This window comes from Apis cerana, linkage group LG2, assembly GCF_029169275.1.
Source record: "Apis cerana isolate GH-2021 linkage group LG2, AcerK_1.0, whole genome shotgun sequence".
NCBI classification, from domain to species: Eukaryota; Metazoa; Arthropoda; class Insecta; order Hymenoptera; family Apidae; genus Apis; species Apis cerana.
The window spans coordinates 5,824,825-5,840,351 of NC_083853.1; the positions used below are offsets into that span (position 1 = coordinate 5,824,825).

Genomic DNA, 15,527 nt, shown 5'->3' on the forward strand with positions numbered 1-15,527 from the left:
CGCGTCTAAATTTGATATGATGATTAACAGTAATGTAAAATGTGAAATTTTTTTTTTTAATAAAGTTAAGTAAAATTCTATTACTATTTAACGGAAATAAGATAAATATTTTTAAAGATTCTAAATTTTAACTTCTTCTTACTGGTTTGTATTGCAAATTGATTTGGCATATTTGAATCTCCTTATTGATTCTACAAAGAGCAACTGGAAAAAATTTCCAGCCAGAAGTATAATTTTATTATACCATCGAGATACAATCTGAAATGTCGCGTTACACTTATGAGCATGTATTCTTAGATAATAAACTTCGATCTTATTAAATCATTTGCAAGAGAATTTAATTTATCAAACATAATTTAAGTTGTAATTAAATTTTTAAGCAGTAATTTAAATGGCGATATATAATTAAACTTTTAGCGGTCATTAATTAAATCTGGAAATTAAATCTTAATAATATGTATATACCCTGATTCTTTATCTCCTGTTATAATTATATTTACCGGTGCACAAAATGAAGATAATTACCATAGCAATAATTAAAACCAAAAATAGACAATAAAGATTATCGAGCAAGATACGAAAGATTCGTACGCTCGTGTTTGAATGCTTATCGGTATAAGCATGTTTTAAAAAAAATTTATTAAGACATCGAGCCTGAAATAAAAAAAAAAAGGGAGATTGCACGACATCTCAAAGATAGATCGGTAAAGATATAAATTACAGCGAAAAAATCTTACGTCATCATCCTTATTCCATTTAAATTTAACATTTATACGCTTAAGAAAATCGTTAATAAATCCATTTGTATCCGTTCTAAGTACTTAAACTCTCTTCTATAACTAACAATTCGTTCACTCTAATACGCTCAAGAATTCTTAGAAACGTTAGAATTAAAAACTATACCGCTTGCTCGCGACGAAAAGCAAAAATTATCTCGTGTAAAATTACAAAAATGATGGAACTCTACAAACGAGGCACTCTAATTATAGCCGACTTCCGCCCAACAAATTCGCCTATCCCGCATTGCACCTGCCTGTTCACGCTTTAATTCATGTCCAAGGTGGATTATGGTTGTCGACCGCCTACGAGGATCCGATCCTATAAGCTCCGAGATGATTGCCGCGTATCGGGCTCCGTACACGCGGACCGCATTAGCATAACACGATCTAATTGATGCCAGTGGTACCATGCACCTTCGCCTCTCACCGAACGAACGTTAGACGTGCGCCTCGTGCGTTACGTGCACGTTCGACTCACGGAAAATCAAAAAAAAATTGGAAGATATGTATATAGATAGTGAGAAGTGTCGATGCAAGAAGTAAATATGTGAGGGGAGATATTAAGAAGATGAGGTGATTGGTTAAAAATTAGTAATTATAGTTAAAAATAGTAATGGAAGAAATTGATGTAAAGAATGTAAGTATTTTTATGAATCGTGTGTTTTAACGGAGGAGTGGTCAACGTCCATTTTAATTAAGATTCCTTTTCGTAGAATTAATCTATAAATTCCGAACAAACCGTATTATGAATAAATATGTTTTTCTTTTTCTTTTTCATTCTTTTTTTTTTTTTTTCAACTCAAATTCTCCCACATTGAAATGACACAACCGAGAATTTGAATAATAAAGAGATAAATTATAATACGCATGCATAATCAATGAGCAGTCCAAATAACCTCGATGCTTACTTGTCTGGGCGAGGATCGGGCTGAATTTTGAGAGAACACCAACATCCCAGAAAAAGAGGAATAAAAAATAATCGAAACGACAGGAACATCTCGATTTAATAGCATCTATCATAATTTTCGTTCTACTGGTTCCGCGTCTACTCGTCCAAATTAATCGAGCCGATATTTACCATTCCTCTAAATCACCGAATCACGTTTTAGGAACGCAAAATATTTTTTTGACGAGATGATCGTGACACACAAGAGAGCTAATAAATCAGTCTAATTAATGATCGCGGTCATTGCACCATTCGAGCATCGGCCGATCCAAAAAAAAACTGGATCTATAATTCTAGCAAACAGCATACAGTATGGATATTTATTACACATTCGTTCGATTCTTCCATCGAGAGTCGAGAATGTCGCTCAACGAAAACGATGCCGCGATGACGAAGTTGAGGAAAGAAGGAAAAAAAGAAAAGATTTAGTTGGAGATCGAATGAAAGAAAGATGTACGGGATCTCTCGATTCGACGTGAGGATCAGTGTTTATCAAAAAGATAATGAATCATTTTTCTTTGGGGAGGGAAATGAAAGGAGCGGTGAAAGCAAGACGATGCGTATCCATCCAGCCTAACTATAAATACACGTTAATACCCCGGTTGCGGACAGTGAAAATGATTTTCAGCATCCGCCTGTTGCGGAACGAGCGTTGCATGTGTAGTTTTTTTTCTCTTGCAGTGTCTCGAGTTATAGAAATTATGGAGAGATAGATCGTAGATCTAGGCGTGACGTGTATCGTTTTTGTCGCCGCAACGAGGACGCGCGGAAAGAAATCGTGAAATCCGTGTTTTCATGGAGAAATGTGGTGTTCGTAATTGAATTTTATTCGAAATTAATATTTCTATTTCGTATTTTTGAATATCCACATACCATATATTTACGTATATTTAATAATTCACGCGAAATAAGCGAAACTGATCGATCAACTTCGTTCGACTTTTGTAAAATTAAATTCTAATTTCTAGGATCATTAAGCTATTCCTTTTTCTCAGCCTATTTCCTCTTGCCTATAACTAATTCTCGGATAAACTTTCGATACCCGTTTCGAGTACGAAATTTACAATTGCGGTTTTAAATCTTTTGTTGAAGGGGCATAAATTCGATATCGCGATATCGTCCGGTTTACAATTATGATAACGGTCGGCAAGTCGAAATCGAGAACGAAATATTCTTAAAAAAAAGGGGGGAAAAATCGTTGAATTTATCAGTCAGCGGTTGACGGACACCGTTAGACATTTATCACGTGACACGAGTGATAGCCATAGGAAATCAATGGGTTTCGAGACGTCATCGTGATCGAGGTGAAACACGCATAGACGATAACCGCTTCCTAATCTGTAGCTAATCGAAATTGTAAAGGTGGAATTGTTGGAATAAATCGGTGCTGCGTTGCGAACACTTTGTCATCGAATGCCTGGAATAAATTGTAACCCGTTCTCTCGATTGGCCGCAAAGTCGGGCAGATCCAATACGATCACGTACACGTTGTCAAGTCTCGTTTGATAATTATTATGCGCATAAACGTTGCCTTTCGGCGTCAAATTACCATCCCGTGCTACGTGATTGACTGCATTTGAACGAACAGAAACGGAGCGCGACAATTGACCCGAGCAATAAGCTTTTCAGAACGGATGATCTCTCTGTCTCGCAAATTTTTACTTGATAATAATTTTTACTCCATTGTAAAATTAAAACTTGTTATTTTGAATATCTTCTTGTAACGATCGTGATCGTGACACTGAAACTAAATAAATATTTTGAAAAGATATTTACACTTCAAATATCGTTGAAGCAAAAGCCCGATTGAATAAACGATACAAAACTTGCACAAGTTTTCCCACTACTCGAAGAAGAAAGATTCCGTCGTTAATTATTCATTTGCATATTCAATTCGACGATAACGCGAAATTATCGATGGAAAAAATAAATATGATTCCGTAACACGTAAAATCCCAATTCTTTCATGCGAAATATATATATTTTCGTTTCGAGTATTGTCAAACATTTGCACAGATTTTAAATCTGACTCTTATTCTTAGACGATCGTTGGAAAGTCGTAATTATAGAGCGCGAAGGATGTAAAACTTCTCTTGTTAAAAAATCATCGTCTCATTGACATTGGGAAGAAGAAGTAACGAAACAATGTTATTCGCAGCTTTGTAATTAACACCGACGTGAAAGAAATCGGCGATGGGTCCATCTTGTATTGTATTACCAGACGTCCGATTGATAAATACGAAACTAAAGCCGAGTCACACTTGCCGTTTAACATTGTAACAGAGGATTGTGGCACGGATTGCGCAATAGATCGTCACGTGCGCCACGCTATGAAAACGTTTCAACTGACATTTCCACTGACTAATGGCGATTAGATCTTTAACAAACGAAGATGTATCTACTGGGAAGATCCTTTATTACCCCTGCATGCGACATTTCGATCCGAACGATGACACGAGATTCAGGATTATTATTATTATTAATGTCGGTGGAAACAAGCAATCTATCATTCTTTTTTTGTTATCACGTTACGAGATTAATAATCCTCTAAATGTTCTTCATTCTTATATATGTAAAAAGTATATTTTCGAAGACTGTTTCGAATGTTCAATATTCTATGTATAAAACGTATGTAAATTTGAACCAAAATGGCGTCGATTATGCACCACGAATTAAAAACTCGCGCCTCGACAGGCATCGAAATCACCAGATACAGCGCATAGGCGAGGCGATGCTACCATGGTGTCTCAAAAATCCTTGAAAGAATTTATTTTTCCAATACGATTCAAATAATTCACCTTAACGAAATCTGCCACACCTCTTCCTCATACCTTAAATACTACTATTAACACGTAAAAAAAAAAAAAAATAATTAAGAAAATAAAATCCTTTCGTCCAATATATAAACAATAGATTGACTCCTCCCGTACAAAAATTCCTCTCGAACGAAAAGAAAAAGAATCGCTTCGAGTTGAAAATTTTCGATACCTTTTGACCAAAGCATTGGAGAGCAAAGCGCTGCCGTATGTCAACCTAAAGCTGTTCACGGACACGTACTATAAAAACCTCTTCCCCTCTTCGTGCGCTCGAGCGTGTACGTGTTTTTCGCGCGGGTGTGCGAAACGTGGCGACCACGAAGAGCCGCGCTCATGCGATCCGGTCCCGTTAGCTTGAACCCTCTGGACCGGACTCTCGCCTTCTTGGCACGGCTACGTGTGCACACGCGTGCCTGGCCCTCTCTGTCCACGCGGCCTTCACGCCGGCGGAACGATAAACGGCCGATTCACTCGTCCAACTGAAATTAACGGTGAACATCAGTGTTCTTCCAACTCGCTCGATCCTTCGCCGATCCTTTTTTCCCCTCCCAACCTGTGGTATTTCGCGCTGGAATTGCGGCAACCGGCCGAATTCGCGAGAGTCCCCCATATCAAGGGAATCGTTCGAAGGCAACGATTTTGTAATTAGAGAATCGAGGAGGAAATGTTTCGATCGGTGGATCGATGACGGATGATCGATCGCTAATTGCTAGGTGTAGTCGCGTTATTTTTTTTTTTTTTTTCTTTGAATGAGATGTAAGGAGTAATTTGTCGGTGTGCGTGCGTAAGATGATTTTGAATATTTTGTGTTAAAATTGATAATAAATTGTAATTATTGAACGATAATATTATACAAATTTATAAGATGTATAATGGAAGCTGATCTAAATGGGAAATTTGTTAATATTATAAATATATATGTATTATAGAGAATATTTTACCTTGGTTGTAATATTTGCATATTATTTGCATTTTGTACATTTTTGCATAAATATATCTGCAGTCTATATATTATTCATGACTGTTTTACTAATTAATGCAATAATTTCGGATATTTAATAACCACTTCGTTGGTTGCAACGTAAATAATTATCGAATTTTTCAAAATTTGCAGATCAAAAAAATTATATATTGTATCATTAAAATTAATTCATCTTCTAATTTTTTTTTTTCAATCGTTTTATGAAATTTAACAAGTAGTTAATCCATTAAAGAGTTTGAAATTCGGCACAAACTTTAAACGATTCGTAATTTTGTTTCCCGCAATCGTGCTCCAATTAAAATAATTGGATTAACCCACGCGATATCGATGATGCACGCTTCGTTATATTACGTAATGACACGTGGAAAATTATTAATTGAAATAGGTTGAGGCACGCTGGAATCCACACGCTGGATTCCCAAGATTACTAATTTGAAATATAAAAATGCAACGCTTTGAAAGTTCATTTCAAATCGATTATAATAATAACGTTCACCGATAATTGGAAATTAACAAATTGAAAATTCTTTAACTTACTTTACCTTACTCACGAAAAATTAATCTCTCATCAAAACTCCCATCAAATATAAGTATTAATTACTTGAATGAAAATATTTATTCGTTATTTACCAACGAAGTGCATTTAACTCGCCATCATCATCAAACATCAATCTCTCGTTACAAATATTTATCCATTTCACCGATAAAATTATCGACTTCCATCCGATTTACCCGCAATACCTACTCGTAATCCATCGCAACGAATTCTGACGTTCTTAAAATTTCCCACCAGTTTGAATAATCAATACGAATATGCATACCTCCATTCAGTCCAGCGTGTATGCGATAAAATTTCTCTCTCGCACCGTATATTTATATATCATTATATCCTCTTGAATAATTTCGTGTAATACATTGTACAAAAATGACCGTCCAATACAAACTGCGTAAATTAAATGACGCACATCGAGATAAAGGGATCGTTTAAACCCACTTATCGTTTTAAGTATCTCAGACACCTTTCATGAAACGCGGGCAAACTTGTTATTTATCGTTGCTCGCGCTTTTTATTATCGATTGGCAACGGTGCTCTCGTGCTCACGCTCGTTTCCGCTCGATTATTTCCAAAGATCGACGCGCTACTAACGCGCCGTGTTAAACTCCGTCCGTATATTAAACTTCGTAATTCATAAATTTTGAAAACAAAAATAAAGCGCGGTGTCGATATAACACGTAACTCGATTGTGTACACGAATGGATTAAGCGTTCGTAGACGAATGTGTAAACATTGGAAGGCATAGGAAAGATATGTTTATCGATATAGATATTTCCAATACGTGTAGATATTAAATATTATGGTGAAATGGGTAAAATGTATGTTTCATTGTGTTCGGCAATATGTTGTTGATAAAAATTATGCTTGGAATTTGAGAGAGAGATTTGTAATTGAAATGTATACATCGAGAATGTATAGAATTTCTTTAAATATAATTTAGAAAATAAAAAAAGGGGGGATATCGATGATATAATAATTGAAAATTGCAAAACTTAAAACTTTGGTAATGAAATTATCTGAGATACGATAGCATAAGAATATAAGGAGATCAAATTCATTAACGAAGGTACATCGATCGAAAGCAATCATTTGTAATAAACTATTACTCTTCTTTCGATTTTCAATCGATTTTCTTAACACAATTATTAATGAAAACGAGCAATAAATGTTTGATGATGGATCGATTGAAAATCGATTCGAAAGGTAGCATTTTTACGAGTCATTGATCGTCTAACAAAAAAATCCATCTTAACCACCATCAATGTACAGCGAAGAAATAATTCGAAGTTGAAAGATTGACCTCTTTCTCACGAATGTCGGCGCCACTTTCATCGTGACTTCGAATCCTGAAAAATTCAGTGATCGTAATCAATAACTCCAAACTTTAACAGAACTGCAAACTTTACTGGCTTTAACTGTTATTTCGAACAAAATTATTATTCGACTATCTTCATTTTTAATCTTCGAAAAAAAAAACTACACAGCGCAATACAACAGTATACCGTATTTTTAAATTTTAATATATAATAACTCAAATTTAAATATGCATAAACCTTTCGTTCATAATAGAATTACTTGCACTTCCGATATAAATGGATACTACAATATTTTATGTTCACACTTGCTTAATTATTTTTACAAATTTTAAAGAAAGGAAAAAAATGTCCTGCCCAAATTCTCCATTTGCTCGATCAATATTCGCTAATCCGACCGACGAGTAGAATGAACCGAAATGGCCGAAAATCGACGTTCTCCTTGACCATGGCCGATCCGTTAAGGTAACGTAAGGAAAGGTGCGGTAACACCAGGTAAGATAAGGGCGTCATGCGTTGGTTACCGTTGGGTGGCGCTGGATGGTCCGCTTGGAATGTCGTTTAGCGACTTCCCTCTCCCACCATACTCATCCAGAGCTCTTTCTTCGGCTTCGCCTCCTCTTCGTCCGACTCCTGGTACGTGCCTTTCATACCCGAACACCGTACCTTTGTACCCGACCGATTGTAATCGTCGAAGGACCCTCGGTCGCTACCCTCCCATCCGCAGACTCGTGTTCCATTTCGCGAAATAATCGATCGAGAATGGAGAAAATTTGACGGGGAGAGATATCGATTAACCTCTCTTGCGAATATTATTTTCTTTCCTTTTTTTTCCTTTTTTTAATGGAAAGAGCGTGTTTGAAAATCTTTGTAAGAGAGATTTTTAAGACTCGAAGGAAAGTTTGTTGCGAGAAAAAGGAAGAGAAGAAAGAGGGGGGGAAGAAAGGCATCGAAACCGTGTTGTGTGACTTTTTCTTTTAATTTATGAGATTTTTTTTTTTTTTTAAAGAAACGAGAAAATTAAAAGTACTTCTCCCTTTTTTTTCCACTTTCCCTCTCGTAAATAATAATATAATATATGGAAAAGAGTGTTGTAAATTACAAGGAATTCTCTTAAGATTTAATAACCGTACCCATTTTGTTTTAACGAAATTTAAAAAAAAAAGAAAAACTAAAAAGAGGAGAGAGGACGTGAAAGATTTCTTCGATTCGCCGATCCAATGAATAAATATATCACGTGTTTAAAGAGAAACACGAAAATCCACGTACTTGGACAATTTATACAGGGTATTAATGACGCAACGGTCGATCATCAAATCGTATCGAGGCTTGAATGAACGAGTAAATAACACGTTCTTCGAGGGAGTCGGCTGTAACCATTCCAAACTAATCCACGGCGTAACAGTGGCAATTACTGCTTTTGCGTAAGTAACGGACTGAAGATTACCGATGATTACCACCTCGGCTATTCCTTTATCGACAGCTCACTCTCACGCCACTTCTTCCCATAACACACATACCTGATGGCCGGCTTTCGAAAAAAATCCGTATTTCTTTTAGATACGGATGTTGTACGCTTGCGTCCTACCGTCATTGCGATAAATAACGAAGAGATGTGTATTTACAAGAGGGATTAACATTACACCCGTGGTTTAAACGCGGGTACAGTTATATAAATTGATGAATTTATCACAGGGATTAGATAGCATAGTTTGTGGAAAAAGAAGTATCGATCGTCATTTGTGTATTCGTTGGTAACTCTTGATAAGGATATTTTAAGGGATGGAGTTAAGTGAGGAAAAAGAAAAAAAGACGAATTACTCGAATTTGTTATATTACTTCAGATTATAAATTATATTTAAGGTAAGGCTCTAGAGAGGAGGGAAATTTTTAAAAATTGATAAATAACTTGTCGTGGAATCGTCGTAGATTGTTGCGTAGAGGTATATGAATTTATCACGTTGGATTAAGTACACTTAAGCGGGAGAAAAACAGAGATCCTTCTATTTTATATTATTTATAAAGTTGTATTCGAGATAGGATTTTTCAGAAAGGAAAAAAAGAAACGAATTTGAATCGAAATAAATAATTCCTCGTGAAACTATGACGCAGATTATTATTATTATTATTATTACAGAAGTATTAACAAGTGGCAGATAGAATAAGAGTTAGTTAGGTAGACGACAAGTATACTTTAACCATTCGTGGAACCGCTTATGGATTTAAACATTGTAAGGTGTGTAATTCTGAAAGTCAACTGAGACGAATTTGACTACTTTCTAAATTTTAAATGGCCGCCTTTCGTTGTTCTGTTTGAAGAACGGAATGAATGGCGCTAAATCACTTTCTAAATTTGCAGTAGAAACAGATGGTCCGTCGACAAATTAGTAACAGGCGAGCCAATATTTAATATTGAAATCGTATTTTAATTTATATAAATCGTCAATCCAAAAGATAATAATAATTATATATACCTTGGGGGGGAAAAAATTGACAGAAAAAAGGAAGGGAAGAAATATCCAAATTCATATGAATTTAACGCACGAACGTACTTGGTACGAGATTTTCACGAAGGCTCAACTATCGAATCGCAACCTGGAGCGGAAATTATCGAAAATTCACGAAACAATGAAAACAAGCAAACCATTAAAATCCTTTTAATTATCAGCACAATTTTATAAATTTTGTAACGAGTTTAATCTACATTAATTATCACTCATAGAGCGAGTGAAAATTTACAACAATTCCATTCATCTCTATGGGCAATGCTTAATAATCAAAGTTGCTTCGATAATTATAAACTATCGACTATAATAACGCAATACTTTGATAAATAATTACTTTATTCCAAATTCTTAACCAGTTAACTTTTTCAACATTGGACCGAAACGACCCCCGAAATGAATTAACCGCATCTTATTAAAAGTAATATATAATTTCAACGTTGGTCGCAACGCCTCTCCCCTCCACAAATTTCCAATTTCAGCGATCGCATTAATCCGCGTTAATTCCGGCCAGGCAAACATACGATCAAACACGCATTATCGAAACCGATGCTCCATAACAAGTGCTCGGTTCGTCCGCAAAACGGATCGGTTGATCGTTTAACGCGATCGAGTAATCGGCGTTAATTCCTGGCCGGCGAGCAGGCTTTACGATTCCATTCGGTTTACCGATTTCTCGACCGCAGCCCGCGGTTTCCACTGATGGACGCCGTTTCAACGAAACTGAAAAATGCATAGATAGAAACCTAACCGGGGCAAACTAGTTCCCCCTCCCCAAGTAAATTCTTGTCGCAACGCGATGCCTGCGGCTTCCTCTTTCCAGAAGGCGCATTATGCTGTGTACGATCGAAACGATCTTTTCTCGATCTTTTTTTTTCTTCTTCTAGATATATTAGATTAGATTAGAAATTGAAATTTATGTATCGCAGAGTTTGACAGGATATCGACAGAGATGATATTATCTATGTCGATCGTTTTTTGGAATTTTAGGAGAAATTTGTATGTAAATTATGTATCGTTAATTGATATATCGATACATTGTACGTTCAGATTCTTTTTTTTAACTTCTTTGTCATCGTATAAATTTAAATTTTATGCTTATAGTGGTTGTATTGTATCCTTATTTTCCAATAAAATTTGTTTTTTTTTTTATATGTTTCATTTTCAGTAACAAATTTTAATAATCGTAACATGAGACCAGATAATGATGGCGTATAATATACTTATTTGATATTATTGTAAAAGTATATAAAGATTGTGATTAATATAATTATATGCAAATAAGTTTTATAATTTAACTAAGGACACGCATGTATATATGGTAATGTAAAATATATATCTTTTCTTTTTTTAATTATACGAAATATCGAAAACGTCTCACGAATCTTTACTCGATGGTTTATCAAAACTTTCGCAATAAAACTTGAGCAATTTATATTTTCCAAAACAAACAAAGCGATCCATCTACGATCTATCGGAAGACCGTTTCTCATTAACCAAAAATAAATAATTCAATAATTCAACTTTCGAATAGAATCTTCAAGATCCACAAAGTGAGATACGCTCACTTTGTAAGTATTCTTTCGCTTCGCCAGCACGAAAATCGTGTTTCGAGAGCTTCTTGATTAATGGTACTCGACGTGAGAAAGGTGATAATCACTCGACACGATTCTTGCTCGCAACTATGATAAATTCGATGAACGCTAAATCAATGAGATGATTAGTTATCGAGCGATTGATTAATCTTACCTCCGTTTCAAGTGTCCGCTTAATTATTAGGTAAATGCACGTGAAACTTTGCTCTTCACGATAAATCTTCTTTTCTAATCATCGTATACGTATTTAGTGAAAGTAAAATTTCCATTTTTCCCAAACGAGATTCACCGTCTTACGAAATTTAAAAAATTTAACGAAAAGAAATCTTATTTAATTTGTACAAAAACTAGAAGAAAATATTAGAAAATTTTCAAATTCTCAATCATTCCAATTTTCACTTCTCGCGAAGAGAATTGTACACGTAACAAAAATATGAATTAGCATGCAAATTATTAAACGAAAAATAAATAAATAAATAAATAAAACAAAACTCGAATTGTCGAAACGATACTGAAATAACAAAAAAACAAAAAATCCATAATGAAATCAATTCCAATCAAAGGGGAGAGATTCCATCACGCGACAAATTTAAATCGCCGAGCGAAAAGAAACAGCATCGGTTAATGACCGATCCGTCGCCTCTCTCAGATATTTAATTAAGATTTACATCGATCGAAAGCGTGATTAAGCCCTTGTCCTCTCCCTCGAAACCGTGCTCTCCCTCTCCGTTCGAATCGAGTCGCTTCTTTTTCGCGACGACGACGACGACAACCACGTCCCGACTTTCGTCACCGATCGTGAATGGCGATCCGTGAGGCGTAATTACGCGACAGAAATTTACACGCGGCATAAATTATATATACGCGAGTCGACGACCCACAGCACCGCACCACACTTGCTCGTTTTCACCTTGCGCGAAATAAAAGTTGCGGCAAATGAATGAAACGGTGATGGAAAAGCGAAGTTGGAAAACGGAGCCACGTTAATTAATACGTAATTTCGTCTCCCGCTGAGCCGAATAAGATAACGAAGTCGGCCGTTATCGAGTGTCACGATCTAACGATAAATATTGTTAATATATCACGAGATACGGCCGCGATCCCGATGTGGGTGATAAGACCGAGTCGAGGATTATACTCATTATGCGCAATTACAGCGTAGTCTGCACTTCTTGGAGGAAGCTTGTCCTTGGAATTTCGCGCGATAAATATCGCTCGAGTACACGAAGTTGAGAAATTTTGTTTGAAATTGTACATGATGCTCGACAATGTAATTGAAGCGAAGTTTTAAAGTACGCGTCTTTTCTTAAGATAAATGATTTTTAAACCGAGTATTTTTAAACATTCTTCGCTCGATTAATTCGTGTAATTCGCAATGAATCTCGATACTTGATCTAGCGAAAGAAAAAAAGGTGGTATAAGATTCTGGTGTTCTTGTTTTAAAACGCTTTTTTAAGCAAATTTCAAAATGCAGATTTCGCGAAGGAAGTGATTGACTTTCATGCAAATATAAGACAGCTCACGATTTCATTGCCATAAAACCACCGCACCTTAAAATACCAATTGCGAAGGATTATTAAAACAATCCAGAATGAAAATCTCACGAGTTACTTCACTTGTTGCGAGGAGCAAAGAAAATACAATACATCCTAGCCACAAGCATAAAATCTGTTCCACACGGTTCGCACCTCGATCGAGCTGAAAATCGAAGGGAAAGAGAAAAAGCAAAACAAAAAAAAAATAAAACGACTTCCACCCCCTAAAGTTCGGCCTCAGAGTGGCGCGTGTGTCGATCGGGGAAGTAGAGAGTGGCTGTATCTCTCCTATTCGCTCGATCGTAGGACGTCCCCCTCGTGAATCTTGGCCGCTCTCGATCGTCTGGTGGGGCAGCTCTAGGAGTAGTTGCACGTGGTGGCGCGTATCCTCGGGCGAAATTTCGGTCGTCGTCTGTACGCGTGCCTCTCCTCCACCGTTCCCCTGTCTGCTCGCCGCTACGGGCCGTGGCCTGGTAGGGCAGAATTCTTAAAGGCGGTGATGGTGGTGGTGATGGTGGTGGTGGTGCAGCTGGCGGCGACGACGACGCCCGTGTCGCTGGTGGTGGTGCCGCCGGTGGTGGTGGCTGCCGGTGGTGTAGGTATGGTAGTAGTAGGCAGTAGTAGTGGTATTAGTAGTGGTAGTAGTAGTAGCAGTAGTAGTAGTAGTAGTAGTAGTAGTAACTGTCGGTAAGAGCACACCGTACCACCTCCCATTTCGTTCTCTCGTCGTGGCTGGGCACACGAGCTGTTAGCTATACTTTCGTACGGATCGCCGTCGTCCCTGTCGTTCAGTCGGTCGGCCGCAACACGACGCTCGATCAACCGATCAGCTGTTCTCCTCTCAAGCATCGGCCAACCTTTATCCTCTCCTCCGAAAACACTTGCGAATCTTCGTTTCGGTTCCACGATTCTTCGCTTCCTCGGAATTGCTGCACGAAATTCCTGCGTCTCTCTCGCTTTCTTTCTTTCTATTTCTTTCTCTCTTTCTCTCTTCTGTTCTCTGACACGCGAATGTAATAATAATTGTATTGTACGCGACGAGGTGGTCGGAACGTCGAATGCAATCCTTGATGCATCCTCGAGAGGAGAGTATGTTGGAGTTTGCGCGCGTTTGCTCCCTCGTTGCGACGGGCAACGAGTCGTTGGAGATTGATGGGTCTCACGCGAACGATGTTCGATAAATTCGCGGGTGTTTTCAATCCGAAACTTACGATTACAGGCAATATGTTTAAAACGTAAACTCTTTTCCTGACTTGGTCCATTAATGGAACTATGTGGTTAGACGCGTCATGTACATTTTTACTCGTCTCCGTCTGAAACTTTGAAACGCTCGTTATGAAGAGAGCACGATCGTCTTTGGTGCTGCGTATAATTATTTTTTAATTTCCGTCGATGAGGCTAAGAAACTTTGGTCGAACAAACCAGTGATTTGAACGAAAAGTGTACAAAGTGTCGAGGGAGAGAGAGAGGGGAAAAAATTGACAAGTGGAATGAAAACGGATCGTGTTTCTGTGATGTGAAATCAGTGCTCGAAAAGTGGTTATCGCGAGCCTATTGTTGCGGATCTAAACTGCGGAATCTGGCAAACTGGAGATCTTAGGGATGTTTCCGCCGCGGACGGAAGCGCCGACAGCGGACAAGCTGGCGCTCTGTTACGCGCCACACGTTGACATGACCACGGTGATCGAGGTCGAGGTGTGTTCCCATTGATCATATATTATATATAATTTTCACTCGCATTCTCAGAGTTGAAACACGACACCTTCGTATGTATAAATTTTGGGGGGTGAATTATTTGATTAAAATATATATATATAGTTATATATTGAATTGATAATAACGATAATAATGACAATTGAAATTTGAATGTTTGAAGAGTAGGATCTGACGATGCTAATCAATCATTTATTTAGTGAAGTGGTACAAATTGTGCCCAATTTCGTTACCGAAAAGAGCTGTGTTTCTTAGAAGCATTACTCGTGCAATGATTCATGTGTCGATCGATGTGTCGAAGATATATAACTCATCGATTCGAATTTCCAAGAAACTGCGTTGTAAAAAGTAGTAATATTTAAAAAATATATATATATTTAAGACATATTTTTGAAAACAAAGTTTTCGATTAAACTTTTCCCCAATTAAATATTTCCTCGTGTAATTTCGCTTATCCAGATTTAATAATTCTATCAAAACTGTCCTTATCTCTATTGAAAATTAAACACTTTTATCTCCTATTACTACTACTTAATTTCTTCTTATGAGAAGTTCAGTTCACAACTCATGCGAAGAAAATAGAAATACAAAAGTAATGGAACAAACTGCAATAAATTAAATTAAAAAAAAAAAAGAATATCACATCGATATTATCATTGCATGGCACGTACACGAAATACATAAAAAAAATATAACTAAAAAGTTAGATATATACACCGTTACAGCTAGTTAACGACGATAAATCGAACGGAATATATGTTCAGAATTCTCGTTTACATTCTCGACAC

General features: G+C 36.9%; 2 protein-coding genes and 1 long non-coding RNA gene across 47 annotated transcripts in view; 2 read left to right on the top strand and 1 right to left on the bottom strand.

The window, feature by feature from the left end:
- LOC107994245 (transcription factor AP-2-epsilon) overlaps positions 1 to 15,527 on the top strand; it is a 236,105-nt gene that overhangs the window by 170,607 nt on the left and 49,971 nt on the right. Inside the window, exons 1-2 of one of the 14 annotated variants that reach the window (XM_017051039.3) lie at positions 13,709 to 14,115; positions 14,246 to 14,721. The exons of 11 other annotated variants lie outside the window; for them this stretch is intronic. In XM_017051039.3, the coding sequence (XP_016906528.1) occupies positions 14,629 to 14,721 (93 nt within the window). In that variant the 5' untranslated portion in view covers positions 13,709 to 14,115; positions 14,246 to 14,628. Of the gene's footprint in view, positions 1 to 13,695; positions 14,722 to 15,527 lie in introns of those variants that run through there. 2 more of the 14 variants (XM_062071881.1, XM_062071882.1) reach the window with 2 other exon arrangements.
- The window catches only part of LOC107994247 (KH domain-containing, RNA-binding, signal transduction-associated protein 2), a 100,867-nt gene that overhangs the window by 26,864 nt on the left and 58,476 nt on the right, over positions 1 to 15,527 (bottom strand). For 2 of the 32 annotated variants that reach the window (XM_062071915.1, XM_062071908.1), the window contains exon 10: positions 4,714 to 5,020. The exons of the other annotated variants lie outside the window; for them this stretch is intronic. The gene's annotated coding sequence lies outside the window, so the exon portion shown is untranslated. The remainder of the gene's footprint in view (positions 1 to 4,713; positions 5,021 to 15,527) is intronic. 32 annotated transcript variants of the gene reach the window in all.
- Positions 1,009 to 2,696, top strand: LOC133665716 (uncharacterized). Its single transcript, XR_009828961.1, has 2 exons — positions 1,009 to 1,416; positions 1,889 to 2,696. It is a non-coding gene; the product is annotated as an uncharacterized LOC133665716 (long non-coding RNA).